General features: G+C 55.4%; 1 protein-coding gene across 2 annotated transcripts in view; it reads right to left on the bottom strand.

The window, feature by feature from the left end:
* Positions 1 to 16,353, bottom strand: part of F5 (coagulation factor V) — a 52,939-nt gene that overhangs the window by 10,602 nt on the left and 25,984 nt on the right. Inside the window, exons 3-15 of one of the 2 annotated variants that reach the window (XM_036015959.1) lie at positions 15,995 to 16,094; positions 15,342 to 15,553; positions 14,096 to 14,246; positions 13,130 to 13,342; positions 10,175 to 11,976; positions 9,114 to 10,120; positions 7,357 to 7,531; positions 6,426 to 6,662; positions 5,354 to 5,564; positions 3,930 to 4,109; positions 2,197 to 2,313; positions 1,292 to 1,363; positions 270 to 370 (exon numbers count right to left, since the gene is read on the bottom strand). In XM_036015959.1, coding sequence (XP_035871852.1) covers positions 270 to 370; positions 1,292 to 1,363; positions 2,197 to 2,313; positions 3,930 to 4,109; positions 5,354 to 5,564; positions 6,426 to 6,662; positions 7,357 to 7,531; positions 9,114 to 10,120; positions 10,175 to 11,976; positions 13,130 to 13,342; positions 14,096 to 14,246; positions 15,342 to 15,553; positions 15,995 to 16,094 — 4,578 coding nt within the window. Of the gene's footprint in view, positions 1 to 269; positions 371 to 1,291; positions 1,364 to 2,196; positions 2,314 to 3,929; positions 4,110 to 5,353; positions 5,565 to 6,425; positions 6,663 to 7,356; positions 7,532 to 9,113; positions 11,977 to 13,129; positions 13,343 to 14,095; positions 14,247 to 15,341; positions 15,554 to 15,994; positions 16,095 to 16,353 lie in introns of both variants that reach the window. The other variant, XM_036015960.1, reaches the window with a different exon arrangement.

The following is a 16,353-nucleotide window of genomic DNA, read 5'->3' as shown; positions in this document are numbered from 1 at the left end:
CTGAACCCCAGCTCAACCAGCAACTAGCTGCGTGCGACTCTGGAGAATCTGTCAATCTCTCTGTCTCGGTTTTTCCATCTGTAAAATGGGACATTACTAGAACCAACCTCACAGGGTTCATTTCAAGTACGCTAGGCACTTAGAACACTGCCGAACACCTAGTGATTGCTATCTCCCCTAACGACATGGCAAGGACAGCAAGAAGAAGTTATTCGCGTCACTTTCATCGTTACAGTAGCAGTAAATATGACCAGATTGATAAGTCATACCTGGATCCAAGGTTGAGTGTCAAATTCTGACATTTTTTCTGTCATCCAAGCATTATACGATCCACCATTGTTTAATCTTGCTAATTTGGGCTCCCAAGAACCTAAATCCAAAGGAAGAAAAGAAGGTATTATGAATTTTTTAAAAAAACACACAGTTCGCAATCTCTTCGGCAAGCTTGGGTGTACGGCAGGTGGCAAACCAGACCCCCTCGGACCTCCGTCTGCAGTTACAAGGCCAGGCAGTCGGCGCGGGTTTCTGCCCCTGACCTGGTCCACGTGATGAAATCTCGGCTTGAGGGTCAGCTGTCAGCCACCACCCGCCCCCTTTCTCGCCTACAGGTCGAGTTTATCTTCCCTTAGTCATGTCGATGTGGCTGCTGCTGGTGCGGAGTGTGCCTTCCCAGCAGGAAGGCAGGGGAGGGATTTTTGGGAGCCCTGCGGTCTCTTGCAATCAACCTCTGGATTTGGGGAAGGGCTCTGAGCCATGAAGACAATCAGGACTTTCTGACACACAGTCAGGGGATGATTAAAAGAGTTTCTCGAACAGGTGAACGGTTGGCACAGCAAAGGGCCCTACTAGTGGGGACTCCGACACTCGGTGGAGAAGACCCTGGGAGTGCGGCTGGGACCTCCCACGTGTGATCGAACCCAGAAGCGGATGAATGGGGAGAGTCAGGGGAAAGGGCACGTGGTTGTTGGAGCAGGTTCCCTCCCACCCAGTCTGCTGATAGGTAGGTCGGACTGCCAGTGTCAGGGGCCAAGCTCCCCTTATGTACTGGGGGCGGGGGGGCAGAGATAAAGGGGTGCCGACAGGCTTCAGCTCCTGCCACAGTGCTCCTTCCTCGACCAGACGAGCAGCCCGACTTGAGCTATTTTTTGTCATGCTGTGATAGAGAAGAGCCTGCAGAGGGGCCACGACCTGCAGACTCAGCGGGCGCGGAGGTCGGGCACGGCTTTCGCAGGCTGTGTCCTGCACCGTGGCGGGAGGCACCTCCTCCCATGGCCTGTGATGTCGTACTCACCCACAAACTCAGACGCCTTGATCTGTCTGTCCGCCACAACGCCCGTGCTCAGCCCCATCGGCATCCTGCATTCTGCGGGAAACAGGACGACGGATAATTCTTGCTTGGAAAATACATTTAACCAGGTGTGACTCCACGGCTAGAGATGGTGCTTCTGGTGGGTCAGTAACGAGATATTGCTTCCGACTTTGACTAGCGCTGACTTAAATGTATCTGGTCACAAAATGGTTAAGGCACTCCCGAGGCTGGTACTTGAATAGAAATAAGGGCACCCTTGAGGACAACCGATATCCTGAAATACGATTAGTTTTTAAAACTGATTTCCATGTGCTTATACCTTAAAATAAGCCACGTTACAACATTAAGCACTAGCCCTCAAAAGACTACGTTGTGAAAAGTTCACCTGCACGGTAATACCAGCTAAGGGCATACCAGCCACTGAGCCACCTGGATGTGGGCACTGTGCTGGGTGCTCAGCGGCTGCCTAACCAATGCTGGCTGGCTGGACAGACAGAGGGACATTTTTTCTCAAATACGGGGAGGCCACGTTTAGTGACTCCGTTGGTTATTGCTGGACTCCTCATATCTTTTTCCTGCTCTCCGCCAGGGGTCTGGAGAGTTTCTTCCACGTACTTTCCCATGGGTCACAGGTCAGGAAGGGGGGTGCTTTCTACTGGCTCCCTGAGGGGGAGGCGTGCCTTCGGGCTGAACCCTTTGGTTCACGTTCCCTCGATGACTGATATTTGTGGCCTAATCAGACCGCGGCCAGAATGCAAGTAATCGCTGCTACAGAGCGTGTCTCTGTGATATCAGAGTTCCGAGCTGAGTACTTCCTATCTAAAAGCAGGTAACATTCTAGTAACGGGACTCTCCTGCTAAAAGGGTCACGCGGCCCCTGCCGATACCTCTGTCCATGATGAGGAAGGGCGTTCGCATCCCTGCCCTCTGGTTTTCTCCGACCTGTGTGTCCAGGAGCCACCAGCCTGGTTTGGATGCCTTCATTTCAAGCGTCTTAAATGAGCCTGAAACAGAGGGTGAAAGACGACATTACACCCTCAAAGACTAACGGGTTCCCACAGGCTGACGGCCATCAGAGAGCCCTAACATCGCTGCATCACTAGGAGCTTTAGACTAGGACTGAGAGAGTTTTCCATTTCTTTCCGGACAGGACTCCGGTGTGACTGACAGATCACAGTAACAGTGTCACTGTCACCACCACCTCCACCACCACACACACAGCTACCAAGAAATGCCCCAGGCCTTGAAAAAATCTCGAACACCCCTTACTTACTGGGAGGAAGCTTTCATTTATCTAAACGTCACAGGTTCGCCCCCACAGTACGGAGCTCCACAGTCCTAAATATCAAAGCAGCCTGGAACGGCCTGTCCTTGGGCCTCAAAGCTACTGTCTGTGTTTCTCTTTTCTCTCTTCATTTCATTAGCCTTTCTTTTCTCATAGAAGAAAATTAAAATAAAACATCCCTTCTCCCACATTTCCAATTTCCAGTCAAGTTTACATAGTTGGACGGAGTATACATACACGGGCTCAGCACACCCCTGAAAGAATGTGACTCCTGAGACCTCTGATTGTCTGGTCTGCTGCTGACCACTGCCCCCTGCCAGTGCACACTCAAATCTGCTCACTGCAATCTGTGGCCTTTCCCCAGGCTGCAGGTAAAAAGTAACAGCCGGTGGTCATACCCCTCAGACCCTAATAAAGACCTCCAGCCCCCCCTCCCGAGCACAGATGTGTGGGTTTGCAGGGCTGAGGGGCCAGCCCACCCAGCTTTTCAGCGCTGCCACCACAGGCCCCCAGTGAGGAGAGCTGGGCTGGTCACCCACTTGGGGGACAGCAAGGAGTGAGTCTGCCCTAATCCACTCTGTCCCTGATAATCCTGGACCTACAGGATTAAAGTTTCTGAGGGTAAAATCTCTGTGTCGGCGCCGGCATTTCAGCTGGCTGCCTAGGTTTCCATGATGCCGCTGTGCTTTGCGAGTCAGTGGCGTCTAGTCCCCGTCCCAGCCCTCCTCACGTATATCTACAAATCACTCATTGGCACAATAGAATCCTTTCAGATGGCTAGTTTGTTTAAACCTTATCATTGTTTTGCACATGAAAGGCTCCAAACACCCTAGTTATTCTTTAGCTTTTATAATCATTTTTTAAAAAAGAATTTAATTTTTTTAAATAGCCTTGTAAGTTGGTTGAAGGTTAAGAATCTTGTAGTCACTCGCCTGAAGATATCAGAGTGATAGAGTGAGGGGGAGAATGCAAGAAATCAAAATACCCCGTGACGCACTGCCTGAGCCCTGTGGGAGTCATGCTGTAATCTGCTTAAGACCCGGCCCGCGTGACGCCTGCTGGCTCGGTGGCTCGGAACAGCCTGCACTAGACCTTGCCTTCTGCAGAGCCAGTTGGGACCACACGTTGAGCCAGGCCAGGGCTGCAAATGGTGCACACCCCAGCTGGCTTTTGTCACGCTCTGTACGCAGCTCCGGGGCGTGGGCTCACCCAGAGCCTGTGCATGACTCCCTAGAAGGAAATGCCCAAGGAAGGCGTGAGGGAGAGTGAGAGATGCAAAGATTGCCTTCTCGCTTCTTTGTAGCCAGGACCTCCTGCCAGGGCCCAGCTCTTTACCAGGAAGAAGGGGCCAGACCCCTAACTGGTGCTGTCGCGTGCCGTTTTCCAGCAGGGTTTGGCCATGGAAGTGAACCACGTGGATGTCTCGGGAGCCGCCCAGGTTCAACAGGTGCAGCCTTACCCACTCCTGCTCGTACATTCTCAGGCCAGGCAAGTTGTAGACCATCCCGTTGATGGCTGAAAGGACAGAGAGCTGCAATCACTTACAAATCTGTGTGCACCAGGAGAGAGGCCGGTAAGGACCTAGGAGGCCCTGCCCATCACCCAGCTTCCTTGCGTGACAGGTCCACGCAGGGTCCCCTGTGCGGCATGATGTCAGGGAGGACCACCGACTCCTTCTCACACAGCCTGCAGCAGAGTGTGGGCGAGCCCCCTTTTCCGCACTTCCTCACTCTTGTCCCCAGACCTCCCACCACTCCTGCCCTGTGCTTTACCCATGTATCCTTCCCATTCGTAGTTCGAATTCTCCTGGGCTACTGATCAGCAAGCCGGCTGAGAGAACTCCAGCGGTTACAGGGAAGAGCGCAAGGGGATGCACAGCACACCACCCTAAGGCCTCCTATGGTCAGAGACACCTGCAGGCAGGCCCAAAGCTGGACTTCACCTTTGCTGCGCCCTCAGCCGGAGTGGTGTGTGCTCGTTCTCTCATTCATAGGGTGGCTGCTCTGCCCCTTCCTGACTTGGGTGTCTGGGCTTCCGAGACCCGCCCACTCTCCCCTCAGCGAGTGTGTGTGTGTGTGTGTGTGTGTACAGCACCTGGCGAATCTGATCACCTTAAACAATAATACGAGGTTTCAATGATAGAGCTTAGTGCTACCCTGCACTTCACAGGGACTAAAGTGAGGGAAATTTCTGTAGTTGTCTATTCTTCTACAACCGAAGGAACGGTGGTGGAATTTCAGGAGCCAAGCCGGGAATTGCCGGCGGGAGAGGAGCTGAGCCCATGTGGGCTGCCCGTTTCAGCCGAGTGGATTCCGGGCACCGCCAGAGGCTAAACCGGCTGCAGCCGCTCCTTTTTACAAAGGACACGTGGGCGACCACTTCTACCACGGAAACAGTTTCCTTTAGAGGTTAAGAAACAGGTTCGTGAAGTTCTTAGGTTGCAGGATAATGCTAATAATTCCCGTTCGATGTGGGTTTCACGGAAGCGCACTGGCTTTTTTTTTTTTGCTGGTGTGTTCGGGCGTGCGTTGCGGCAGCCTCGCGTCTGTCTTCCAGACTTCCTCGCCTTCCCTCCCCTGCCGCGTCCCCCGCCAGGCCCCGTCCGCCCCCCGAGGCACGCGAGGACCTAATTTCAGTGGCAGCTCCTAGTCCCCTGCAGAGGCGTCTCCTGCCTTCTCTTGTGGAGACCTAGGGGCAGGCGCCACTGCCCCCCAGAGTGATTTAGCTCAGAGATCAAGGTCAAGGTCAGAGGGAAATACCATGAAACTCATGGGAGTGTTTTACTTCGGAGGACGTGCGTCTCCAGGACCTTTCGGGTTTCTTGTCGTAATACCAGCTCTTCTTCTCGTCGAAGACCATGAAGAGTAGGACGAATTCTCGCGTGTCCACGGGCATCTTGCTCTCCTTGTGAAGCGTCCCTTTCCGGCAGATCAGAAGGGGACCTATCAGGCCTGAGTGGATGTCCTTCTCCTGGAAGACAGTGGGGACAAATGGGACATGTTCCCTCTCAGCATTTCCTTGGCCCTTCCAGCAGCCGCTGGTCACGGATGAAAGGAAACCTCAGAGGCTCTGACTTCGAAGGTTACAAATAAGTCGCTTCATAAGGCTAGATACTGTTCCTCTAATGCTATCCCATTCCTACGCCCTTCCTTTGACTAATTGTTTATCTTGATGTGGTGGTAGTGATAATGATTATGATAATATGGATACTATCACACATACTATTTATCAAGCATTTACTACTACAGTACATATTTTGCTTATAGCTTCTTATATAATTCTGCTAACAATCCTATACAGTAAAAAAGAATTCACTTATTAAACAAACTTACCAAGGGCCTACTACGTGCTATGTACTGTTGTCACCTCATTTTTAACTGAGGAAACCGAGGCCGAGAGAGGCCAGCGAACTGTCCTGGGGCCACACGGTAAGGGACAGGGCAGGAACAGCAGTCCAGGCCTGGGCTCTCTGTCCCACGCCCGAGACGGAGGAGGCCGGACTTTGCCGCTCCTCCCCAGACACGGCGGAGGAGAAAGCCAGTCCTCGCTCACGGAGGCTGCAAGGGAACGTCCTCCTCTAGGAAGGCAGCCCCTCCGAGAGGGGCCAGCCGTTCCAGCAGCCCTCGCTCCTCTCCGCTGAGCCAGCGCTTCTCTCTCATTGCCACCTGCAGGTGCGCAGGGACCGTCCCTGGCTGTGGTAGCTCTAGAGGGAGGACCGCCGTCCTTACCCCTTCCTCACAGGTCGCAAGGCAGACATTCAACGAGAAGTCATCTTGACCCCTCCACGTAGCGACCTCAGGCTAGGGACACGACTAATCCCGGCGAGCCTACCGTGTTCACGGCTGAGTAGTAGGCCCAGGCCCGGCAGGCAGAGCCGGGGTTCTCGGGCCCCGACCTCCCCGTGGCGTGCCACACGTAGGTGTAACTGCGGTTGGGCTGGATTGCGTTGTCTTCCTTGAACCATTCGGGGGAGTCGTCTTCGTAAGTCTTCCCCTCCGATGATTTCTCGTAGGAAAGCCCGTGGGCGTGCAGAGAATACGGTCTGGATGCTAAATTTTTAAAGCGCACCTGTAAGAAGCAATGATCCACAATGCCCTTGACCGTCACAAGAACCCAGTTGCCGTGTAACTTACATATATCATTTCATCTAGTTTTTACAACCGTCCTGTGACATAAAGCCCAGGTAGTTTCACCAGAAAGACCAAAACATGTCCGTTCTTAGGCTCACAGCAGAAGTATTGCCATTATCTACCAATGCAACGCTAATGACAGGTGCCGCGGATCTGAAGGTCAAGGGGCTTGCCTCTTGCTCACGATAAGCCCTCTGCCTGCTGGTGAAGAGAGACACGCACCTGTGGACTCAAGTTAAAATCTGGGGACACGTTAAAATCTGGGGACAAAAGGTGTGGTAAACCGAGCGTGAATGGGGTTAGAGGGCAGTGCTTGGGAGGGGCCATTGGGCCGACTGTGTAGGGAGGGCTGGGGGGTTAAAGAAAGTTACTCATAGGGGAAACGGCACTGGCCCTTACTGAAGGAGCAGGAGCTCAGCAGGGGGAGAAACAAAGTCATGAGGTTATTTGCTGTTCTTGAGGGTCATCAGCTTACTTGGCAAGCTGTCTTGGAGAAGACATGTCATTATCTGTTAATTTCGGGAAACAAGTAAGTCGCCTACAGCTCTTTCTCGCCGCCTTCCCCTTGACGACCCTGCGGTGCATGCCGACACCCCTCTGATGACCTCAGCACCGCCCCGCAGGCGGCTCACCTGGATAACGTCGTCCACCTCAGCTCTAATCACAGGCCCAAGGATGCCCAGATGCTCTTCGTACTCCCCCCGAGGGTCCCGCTTGGTGAAAGTGCTGTCCAGGTACTTGCGGAAGACGACTTTCTTGTACACGGTGCCTTCCGGAACGGCATCCTCGTCTTCACTGTCCATCTCACTGAAACGGAAATAACAGGGTTTCTCTACGGGAACGAGTCAAAGGCCACTGCAAGAACTGAGGGGATGGTCTCCGTCTCTGAGCGGGCACCCGGCACACGGCCTCGCTCGCACTCTTCTCTGTGCCCGGAACGCCGCCTGGAATCTCTGTCTGGATACGTGTTCGACAAGCGAATGAATGACAATATCAGGCCCTAAAAACACAAGCCAGCAGATAGCCAGCCGCCAGCTCCCTTATCCTTTCTCAGGAAAACCCTCCCGTGAGCCTTTAGACCAGGTCGAAGCTCCTTATAGCATTCCTCCGTGCCTACGGTGTTACTACGGTATACACAGTAAAGTCCTGTGACATTCTTACAGCGTTTTTATGTGTGGCAAATGGTGTGTCATTGAGTTGTGTGATTATCTGCTAATATCTGACCCCGCCACTAGAGTGAAAGCTCCATGGAGTCTGGGGTTGTGCCTGGTTAGCTCATCATTTTATTCCCAGGGCCTCGCAGGTTAATTAGCACTTAATAAATTTTTGTTCAATGCATCAATGGACAAATATAGTCCCATATTAACCTAGCAGAGTTAATATCAGAAGTAGACAAAGCCATGAAATGGGACAATGCCCAGGGCTTAGGGCTAGGTGACGATGGTCAGCTGACTTAGAAGGCCACCTCTGTGAGGGCCACTGGATGGAGGGGTGTTCTACAATCTGAAAGTAGCCACACTTCTCACATTTCGTTTGCTCAGTTGCATTACTCCCCACGCAGCCCACCTGCTGCTCTGCCTGGGGCCAGAGCACATCAGATTTTCCCACGACCCTTGAATTCCCGCAGGCTGTGCAAACACAGGCTCATCTGTCAGTCTCCCCCACTTTGTTCCACAGCACGAGCCATCAGCAGGTGACCCCACTCCGCCCTGCTCCCAGCCTTTCCGCCCCGCTAACCTCGTCCCTCCAGACTCGAAGCATAACACCCAGCCTCACAGAACGCGGGGGGGCGGGGGGGGGGGCGAAAACCGCCTGCGTGCCCTAACCGTGGGCGGCACTGTTTAGTTTCTTTGTTTCTAGGCTAGTTCACATCCTGAGCCCCCGCTATTAGAATTTCCTGCAATTCGAATTAAACTTCACAAAGATGCCATCCACTTTGGATCCCGAGTGGATGTTTACATGGATCCGGAGACAATGTTTAAGTCTTTTGGTAAACAGGCAAAGGCAAAAGGAAATTTCTGTATCACAAACTGGGACGTAAGCTAACGTCAATGAAATCACATTGACGAGCAGATGGCTGTGGAGAGGCTGGGCTCTGCCCTGGAGCCAGACGAGGCAGCAGGGACACGCATGATGGAGAAGAAGAGAGAGTGCGGGCCTACTGAACCACAGAGCATCACAGACGTCTTACAGTGGCTGTTCGTATGCTGTCCAGATGCTGCCCAGAGCGGCTCATCTTGGAACTGACAAAGGAAATCGTGTGGGCCAAGTTGCAATAGGGGAACTCAATTATACTTAGCTAGTTTGCCCAGAATTACCTCCTTGGACTTTTTTTTTTTTTTTAGCAGTAAGCAGGGGGAAAAAAACTCGAGGAGAAAATTGGCCAAACCTTTGTGCAGATTTTGAGTAGTCCCAGGATATTTCCTCAGCAGCGATATAATAGTATTTCCTGTTGCCGTTGTTGCTACGGAGGTACCATTCTGCGATGCTGTCCGGGTTTCTGGAGGAGTTCATGTCCGTCCTCATGTCGGTTTGGTAGGGATCGTCATAGGCCACGTGGCCAAATTCGTAAGAGTCGTCTTCATCGTTCTCTTCCCTCTCGCTTGGTATCATCTCAATGTAATCTCCGTCGTCTCCACTGAAGCCAAGCACAAACGGTAGGTTAAATTCCTTTGTTAGGAAAGTGTCATTTAGTGGAGGAGACGGTTGAAGAGATGACAACTGACCGAGGTCTGAATAAGGGACAGTCTGAGCAGGTTCAGAAGTGTCGGGTGTCTGATCAATATCTGGAGGGGCTGATGTCTGCCAGACAGCAGGAGGAAGGGTCGTCTGGCCGAGGTCTGGGGAGAGGGTCTCCTGGCCAAGGCCTGGGGAGTCAGTTGTCTGGCTGAAATCTGGGGAGAGGGTCTCCTGGTCGAGGTCTAGGGAGACAGTTGTCTGGCTGAAATCTGGGGAGAGAGCATCCTGGCCGAGGTCTGGGGAGAGGGTCTCCTGGCTGAGGTCTGGGGAGAGGGTCTCCTGGTCGAGGTCTGGGGAGTCAGTTGTCTGGCTGAAATCTGGGGAGATAGTCTCCTGGCCAAGGTCTGGGGAGAGGGTCTCCTGGCCGAGGTCTGGGGCAAGGGTCTCCTGGCTGAGGTCTGGGGAGTCAGTCTCCTGGCTAAGATCTGGGGAGACAGTCTCCTGGCTGGGGTCTGGGGAGAGGGTTGTCTGGCCAAGGTCTGGGGAGACAGTTGTCTGGCTGAAATCTGGGGAGAGAGCATCCTGGCTGAGGTCTGGGGAGAGGGTCTCCTGGCTGAGGTCTGGGGAGAGGGTCGTCTGGGTGAGGTCTGGGGAGTCAGTTGTCTGGCTGAAATCTGGGGAGAGGGTCTCCTGGTCGAGGTCTGGGGAGACAGTTGTCTGGCTGAAATCTGGGGAGAGAGCATCCTGGCCGAGGTCTGGGGAGAGAGCATCCTGGCTGAGGTCTGGGGAGAGGGTCTCCTGGCTGAGGTCTGGGGAGAGGGTCGTCTGGGTGAGGTCTGGGGAGTCAGTTGTCTGGCTGAAATCTGGGGAGAGGGTCTCCTGGTCGAGGTCTGGGGAGACAGTTGTCTGGCTGAAATCTGGGGAGAGAGCATCCTGGCCGAGGTCTGGGGAGAGAGCATCCTGGCTGGGGTCTGGGGAGAGGGTTGTCTGGCCAAGGTCTGGGGAGACAGTTGTCTGGCTGAAATCTGGGGAGAGAGCATCCTGGCCGAGGTCTGGGGAGAGGGTCGTCTGGGTGAGGTCCGGGGAGATGGCCGTCTGCCAGACTTCAAGTTCCAAGGACGGAGACATTTGTCCAGAGTCCTCGGGGGAGGACGGGTGTCTTAGGTCAGCACTGACCGCCTGGCCGGGCTCTGGAGAAGGCCCGTGTCTGGGCCTCATGGGGAGATGCGTTGGATCGGGGTCTGGGAGGGGGAACTGGTGATCGCGCCCTTCTGGGGCTGCTGTCCGCGGAATGTCCGGCGAGAGGCCTGGCTGACCGGTGCCGTTCGGGGGGCTCCCACTGCGGTCGGGCAGTGAGGCCAGCGGGCTGAGGTCTGCAGGGGCGAGCGGCTGGTGCAGGTGCATGGGGATCGACGACTCGTTGGACGTGGGACGTGGGTCGGAGCGCGTGCCGTTGGCCGCCCCTCCGAGGGGGCGGAAGCTCCTTGGAGAGAACGGGGTGCGGTGTGCAAACTTCTTTCTTCGTGTCCGGATCAAAACGGTGCTGTTCCTCGGTCGGCTGCTTCTCCCTCCCTGCCTGAGTCGTGGATATTTATGTCTAACGCCATAAAGCTTTGGGCGGCCACTCCGATGTCCATCATGCTTGTTCGGAGGAGGGGCGCTCCCCGCCCAGGGCCCGGAGGCATTCTGGGGGTTACTAACAGCCAAGTCCTTATCCGCCTCTGGGATGACCTCGTAGCTCCCCTTTTCAGAAACCAAATGCCATTTCCCGTTCAAAGTCTTAGATGGCGTGTCCTGTTTCAGGAGTAGCAGGTCACTGGGGAGGTCCTCCCAGGGCTCTGTCTCGGAAGAAGAGCTGTCTTGGCTTGCCGGTCTCCCGGTTATATGTTCTAGAAGTTCCGTCTGGGACAACTTGTGCCCGGCCTGTCCGTCTCTTCCCGCCTGGAATCCGTTGCTTGCAGCGTGTCCTTGACCTCTCAGTCCCTCTGCCCCGGGCGGAAGGAGGCTTATCTCCGTGACGATCGACGGTAGGGGGTCCTCCCGAGGGTCTTCGGAGTAGGGGCTGGAGCGCTCCGCTGCGGGGGGGCTGCGATCTGCGGTCTTTTCTGAGCTGCGTCCCCCGGGGGGGTCGGCTGTGGTGGTTGCGGGGTGAGGGAGGCTTTCGTGAGCTCCTGCAAAGGGACGGGCCGCGAGCCCGCTCCTGTTACCCGGGGAAGGAGAATTCGGACCCACAGCCGTGTCAGGACTTGGAGGCACGAGTTCAGCGCTGTTGTCCAGGGCCAGGGCGGTGAGGTTGAACTCGTCCCCCTGCGGACTCAGGGGTGCGTTCCTGAATGACCGCAGTCCCAGCTCTAAAGCCAGCCTGTCCTGTTCATCGTAGTCCGCGTCGTCGTCGTCCGCCCCACGGTCTTCTGGGAACTCGCGCATTTTCCGTGTCGTCATGGAGGCAGACGGAGGCTCGTAGATGACATAGTCGTCCTCCCTGTCGTCCCAGATGCACTTCACGTCCCTGAACCTCAGCCTCAGGTTCCTGCTCCTTGGGTTAGAATTCATGGTGGTTAACATCCAGGTTCCTATGGAAGGGAGACAGGATGGGGAGCCCTAAGTCCGGGAGAGGACACAAAAGCCCTCACAGACGTGGTGGCAGGCAACAGCCGGGTCGTCTGTGGACCCCGCTGGCCCCGAGGAGACAAGCTGAGGAATGTCAAGTGCTTAGGACACTCTCGGCCCTTTGACATTGCTGTGACGTCCAAGCGTGTGGTCAGGACACTCACCTGGTGTAACAGAATGCAGACCAAACATATGGGTCAGTGGAGAGTAGGGAGAAAAAACTTCTTAGTAGAGACCGTTGTAGAGCCGCTACGTTAGAACATATTTTAAAAGGGATGAATTGAGACTAAAGTGAACTTTGAAAATCATGTACCTCTTGTGAGCTGTGCATCTCATTTGGAACTGGGGCTCAGGGGGAGGGTGGGGATGTCTGCCCCCAGAAATCAGGGACATTTCGGCATTCCAAGTGACCAATAATTCACGTGGGCCCGGGGCAGTTTTGAACCTCTTTGAAATGCTGTGATCTGCTGGCACACGGGAGATTTCCTGGGAAGTCTCCGATAGTTACCGCTCGCTGAGTGTCCCCCGAGTGCTGGAATCTTAGCACACAGTATAATCAGTGATCAAAGCACCTCTGCAAGGTGTTGCTAGTCTACTTCTTTCAGACGAATAAACGGAGGCTCAAGGCACCTGCCCAGGGTGGCACAGATACCGAGTGGCAGGGCAGGATGTGAACCCAGGTCTGGTGACCTCCAAAGCCCTCGTGCCTTCCAGGACACTGTGCTGCCCCGAGGCCAGCCTCTAAGGCGCTGTCTCCGGTGACCACTGAGCCCAGTGGGGCGGGCTGTCTTAAAAAACCAAGAAGGGCATGCTGATCAAAGAAATTTTCTTTTGCGACCGAATACTGATGCTTCCTCCTCAAAGTGGTGCCGTATCTTTCTGTGGGTATGTGTTTTCGCTGAGCTCTCAGCCCAGAGCAGGGCAGGTGGGACTTGCATGAAAGGGCTGGACCCACGGAGGTCGTGAACTCCCCAGACAGAAATCAGGACGAGTACTGGAAGGACGGTCCGCAGGGCAGCAGAGGGGGGTGAGCCCAGGAGCTGCGGGGTCCGGAGGGCCGCAGGGGACATTCAGAGACAGCGGGGGGGGGCCCCCTCTCTGCGGCCAGGCCCTTACCTACGTTATCCATCGTGACGGTCACAGACTCCCCGCTCATGGGAAAGAGGGCCAGAGTGTCCTCATGCCTCTTGCCGTAGATGAAGGAGTGCCCGGTGAAGTGGATGGTCAGAACGTCATCCTGGGTCCCCACGCTGCAGAAGTGCCACTGAACGGTGTCGTCAAAGCAGAAGCCCAGCGTGGATATGCTCTCGGGCACGTAGCCGTTGATGGCTGCAAGAGTCAGACCCGTGAGCACGCCAGGCCTGCGCCCACCAGGAGGCGCCTGTGCCGCACCCAAAACAAACGCCCCCGTGCTGACTGGGTTGCACCGAGGCCACGAGTACCTGGGCTAAGGTTCACCAGCTCTGACACGTGGCTGGAAGATCACACGTGGACTCCCCACCGCAGCGGCTCTGGACCCTGAACCTCCAATGGCAGCACAGGCCCGAGCCAGGGCTCAGAGAACCCCTGCTGCCCGGCACGTCTCGCTGCGCACTTCACACCACGTCATGGAGTGCCCTTGCAGAACTCCTGGCTCCTCCCCTGCCCCCAACGTCCTCAGCGTGATGTGAAAGTGCAGTCTGGAATTACTTACCTTGTTTCTGCCCTGGCCGTAGGGTACCCCCCTTGCACCCACTCTGCGCCCCAGGCCCCACTGGCCGGGGCCCGACGCCCTTTGCTTTGCTGCTCTGGCCCCTCGCCTGCTCTTCCCTGTTCAGAGCGTGCCCACCAGCACACGCGTGCACACACACACGTGCACACACACACACACACACACACACTCGCAGCAGGAGACCCAGAAGACGTGTGCGAATAAGCAGCTTCGGGCGTCCTGCAGTGAAACGGTGGCCCCCATGTCACCGTTTAGGTCCTCTCACCACCGGACCCCGGCTGCGGTGAGGCCGAGAGGCCAGCCAGTGGTTCTAACTCTGGCTGCCTCCGGACCCCGCCGTGCTTCCCCCGCAGGGGGGCGCCGCCACTCACTGCTCATGATGTTGGACTCGTAAAACTTGGGGTCGGCCCGGTCCACCTTCTCGGGGCTCGCGCAGAACTTGTTGATGTTGTCCTCGATGTACCAGCTCCGGTTCTCGTCGAACACGGCGAACACAGCCTGCTGCTCGATGTCTGCCGCCCGCTGCGGGGAAGGCGCCGGGCTCAGTGGCTGCCGTGCCGGCCAGCTCCCCACAGCGTCGGGCACCGAAGGGACAGGCACGTCCTCGGGGCCCCCGGAGCCACGCACGTGGGCATTTGCGAGAGACCGGCGGGCACAGAGCCCTCGTTAGGAAAGGCACTCCCCAAAAGCAAGCGGGGAAGGTCAGAACACCCCGAGACCGAAGTGGCCTGAGAGGAAAATTCCATTTGTCGGGGCAGCTGCAACTCTGTTTATCCCTGTGACCGAACACCTTTCCGCCTGACCCCTGACCCTTCCGCCTGACCCCTGACCCCGGGCTGGGTGCGCTCGCCGAGGACTCGAGAGGAGGAGGTTGCAGCAGGAAGGCGCCCCACCTCTCCCTACCTGCTTCCTTCCCCAGCTCCACGAATCAGGCTCTACCAAATGTTCGTTCCTGCTTTCCCTGGGTGTATATTTATTTATCTTGTATGCCTTGGGGTGAAACTTTTGGAATTAGAGCTTAGCCCGATTGTCTGTGAATTTTATGTTAATGATAGGATGCTATTCCACGGTGAAGACCAAGCCAAAAGACCCGCCGCTTTGTGTCATTCGGCCTCACTAGAGACGGGCCATCACTGAGGCCCGGTCTCACCGGGAGCTCTGTCTGCAGTGTAGCTCTCTTATCTCTTTCTAGTGAAGACCTCAAAGACGACAAGGGTCGGTACGGAGCCCTGCACTTTGACTGCGTGGTGTCTCACCGCGCCCCAGCACAACCCTGTAAAAGCTTTAGCGTGGGTATCACCCATTTCGTAAAAGGCAGAAACGGAGGGAGGCTACGTGGCCTGCTCAGCACACAGAGCACACCAGCGGACCTGGAACTGGAAATGATCGCAAGGTACGGTTTTGCTCCGCAGACTCGCCCTCCGCAGCGGGAGTCCCCGGGAAAACAGACAAGACGAAAAAGTTACCCAGGGAATGAATGTTATCCCGCTCGAGAGGACGGCTCAGTGTCTTCCGCTCCCTGGAAGAGCCCCGTTGTTGTTTAGCAAGGAGACCTAACCTGTCCCAGCCAGGAGAAATTCCTGGAATCCCTGAAAGGTCACGTCGAGGGCGAAATACCTGTATGCCTCGCTTGTCCAGGGACCTGCTCTTACAGATCAGAAGCAGCCCTATCAGCCCCGAGGCCAGGTCCCTGGTGACGTCCACAGCACTGTAGTACGGCCTCGTCAGGCACTGGGCGTCGTTTTCCGTGGGCTCATCGGACTCTAGGACATTCCACTTGTAAGTGTAGGTCTCCCCTGGCTGAACCGCTTTGACCATGGGGTTGCCGCCTGCAAGCAAATACAGTCACAGTCGTGCGCACTTTCAGGGGTATTTCATGAAGATGAGCACAGGAATAAACGAACAGAAGGAGGCATAAATAATACGATTGAGCTCTCACTGCAACCAGTTAGCATCGGGAAAGGAATATTCTTTTTATATTAAGAGCCACTTAAGAGAACCCCGGGGTAGCGTGCAATCGGCAGATCTGGCTCCACTAGGGGCCGCTGTGTCCCTGACAAAAGACACTGTTTTGTCACTAGTGCTGTAGACAAAGTCCCTGCAGGGAGCAGGGTTTCCTTGTGACTTCTAGGGGGCCCGATGATCACGTGTCTGCCCTGGCGTGTACATTCCCTGGCGGCACAAGTGCTACTTCTGAGCAAGGGAGGGAGTAGAAAGAGGAGGGAGCCTCTCAGAGGCCACAGAGGCCAGTAGACGTGAAGGAGTCAAACCTGTGTAGGAGGAAGAGTTGGTTTCCTCTTCAACGGGGGAGAAGGTCACTCCATGAGGGTAAATGCTGTAGGGGCGGCTGGCCATGTTTTTGAACACGATCTACAAAGTTAACACAGGTTCGTGATTCGGGGTGTAAGATGTTCACTCTGCCCATTCACTTGCTGGATGGCGTGTGTGTGTGTGTGTGTGCTCGCTCGCACAAACTAGCTGCTTATCTGAGCAGCAATCTGTGCTCTCACGTGACAGAAGCGTTTGAGAGTTTCACCTCACATCGCAGGACCTAGGAAGTGACATTCCCCTCGCAGTATGCCGCCCTCTGCAAGCTGGTGCCCATCCCCCTTCCCCTCTTCTTTCAGCT

Source organism: Phyllostomus discolor, chromosome 14, assembly GCF_004126475.2.
Source record: "Phyllostomus discolor isolate MPI-MPIP mPhyDis1 chromosome 14, mPhyDis1.pri.v3, whole genome shotgun sequence".
In the NCBI taxonomy this organism is placed as follows: Eukaryota; Metazoa; Chordata; class Mammalia; order Chiroptera; family Phyllostomidae; genus Phyllostomus; species Phyllostomus discolor.
Note: the sequence above shows the minus strand (reverse complement) of the source record. Positions and strands in the feature narration are given on the sequence as shown.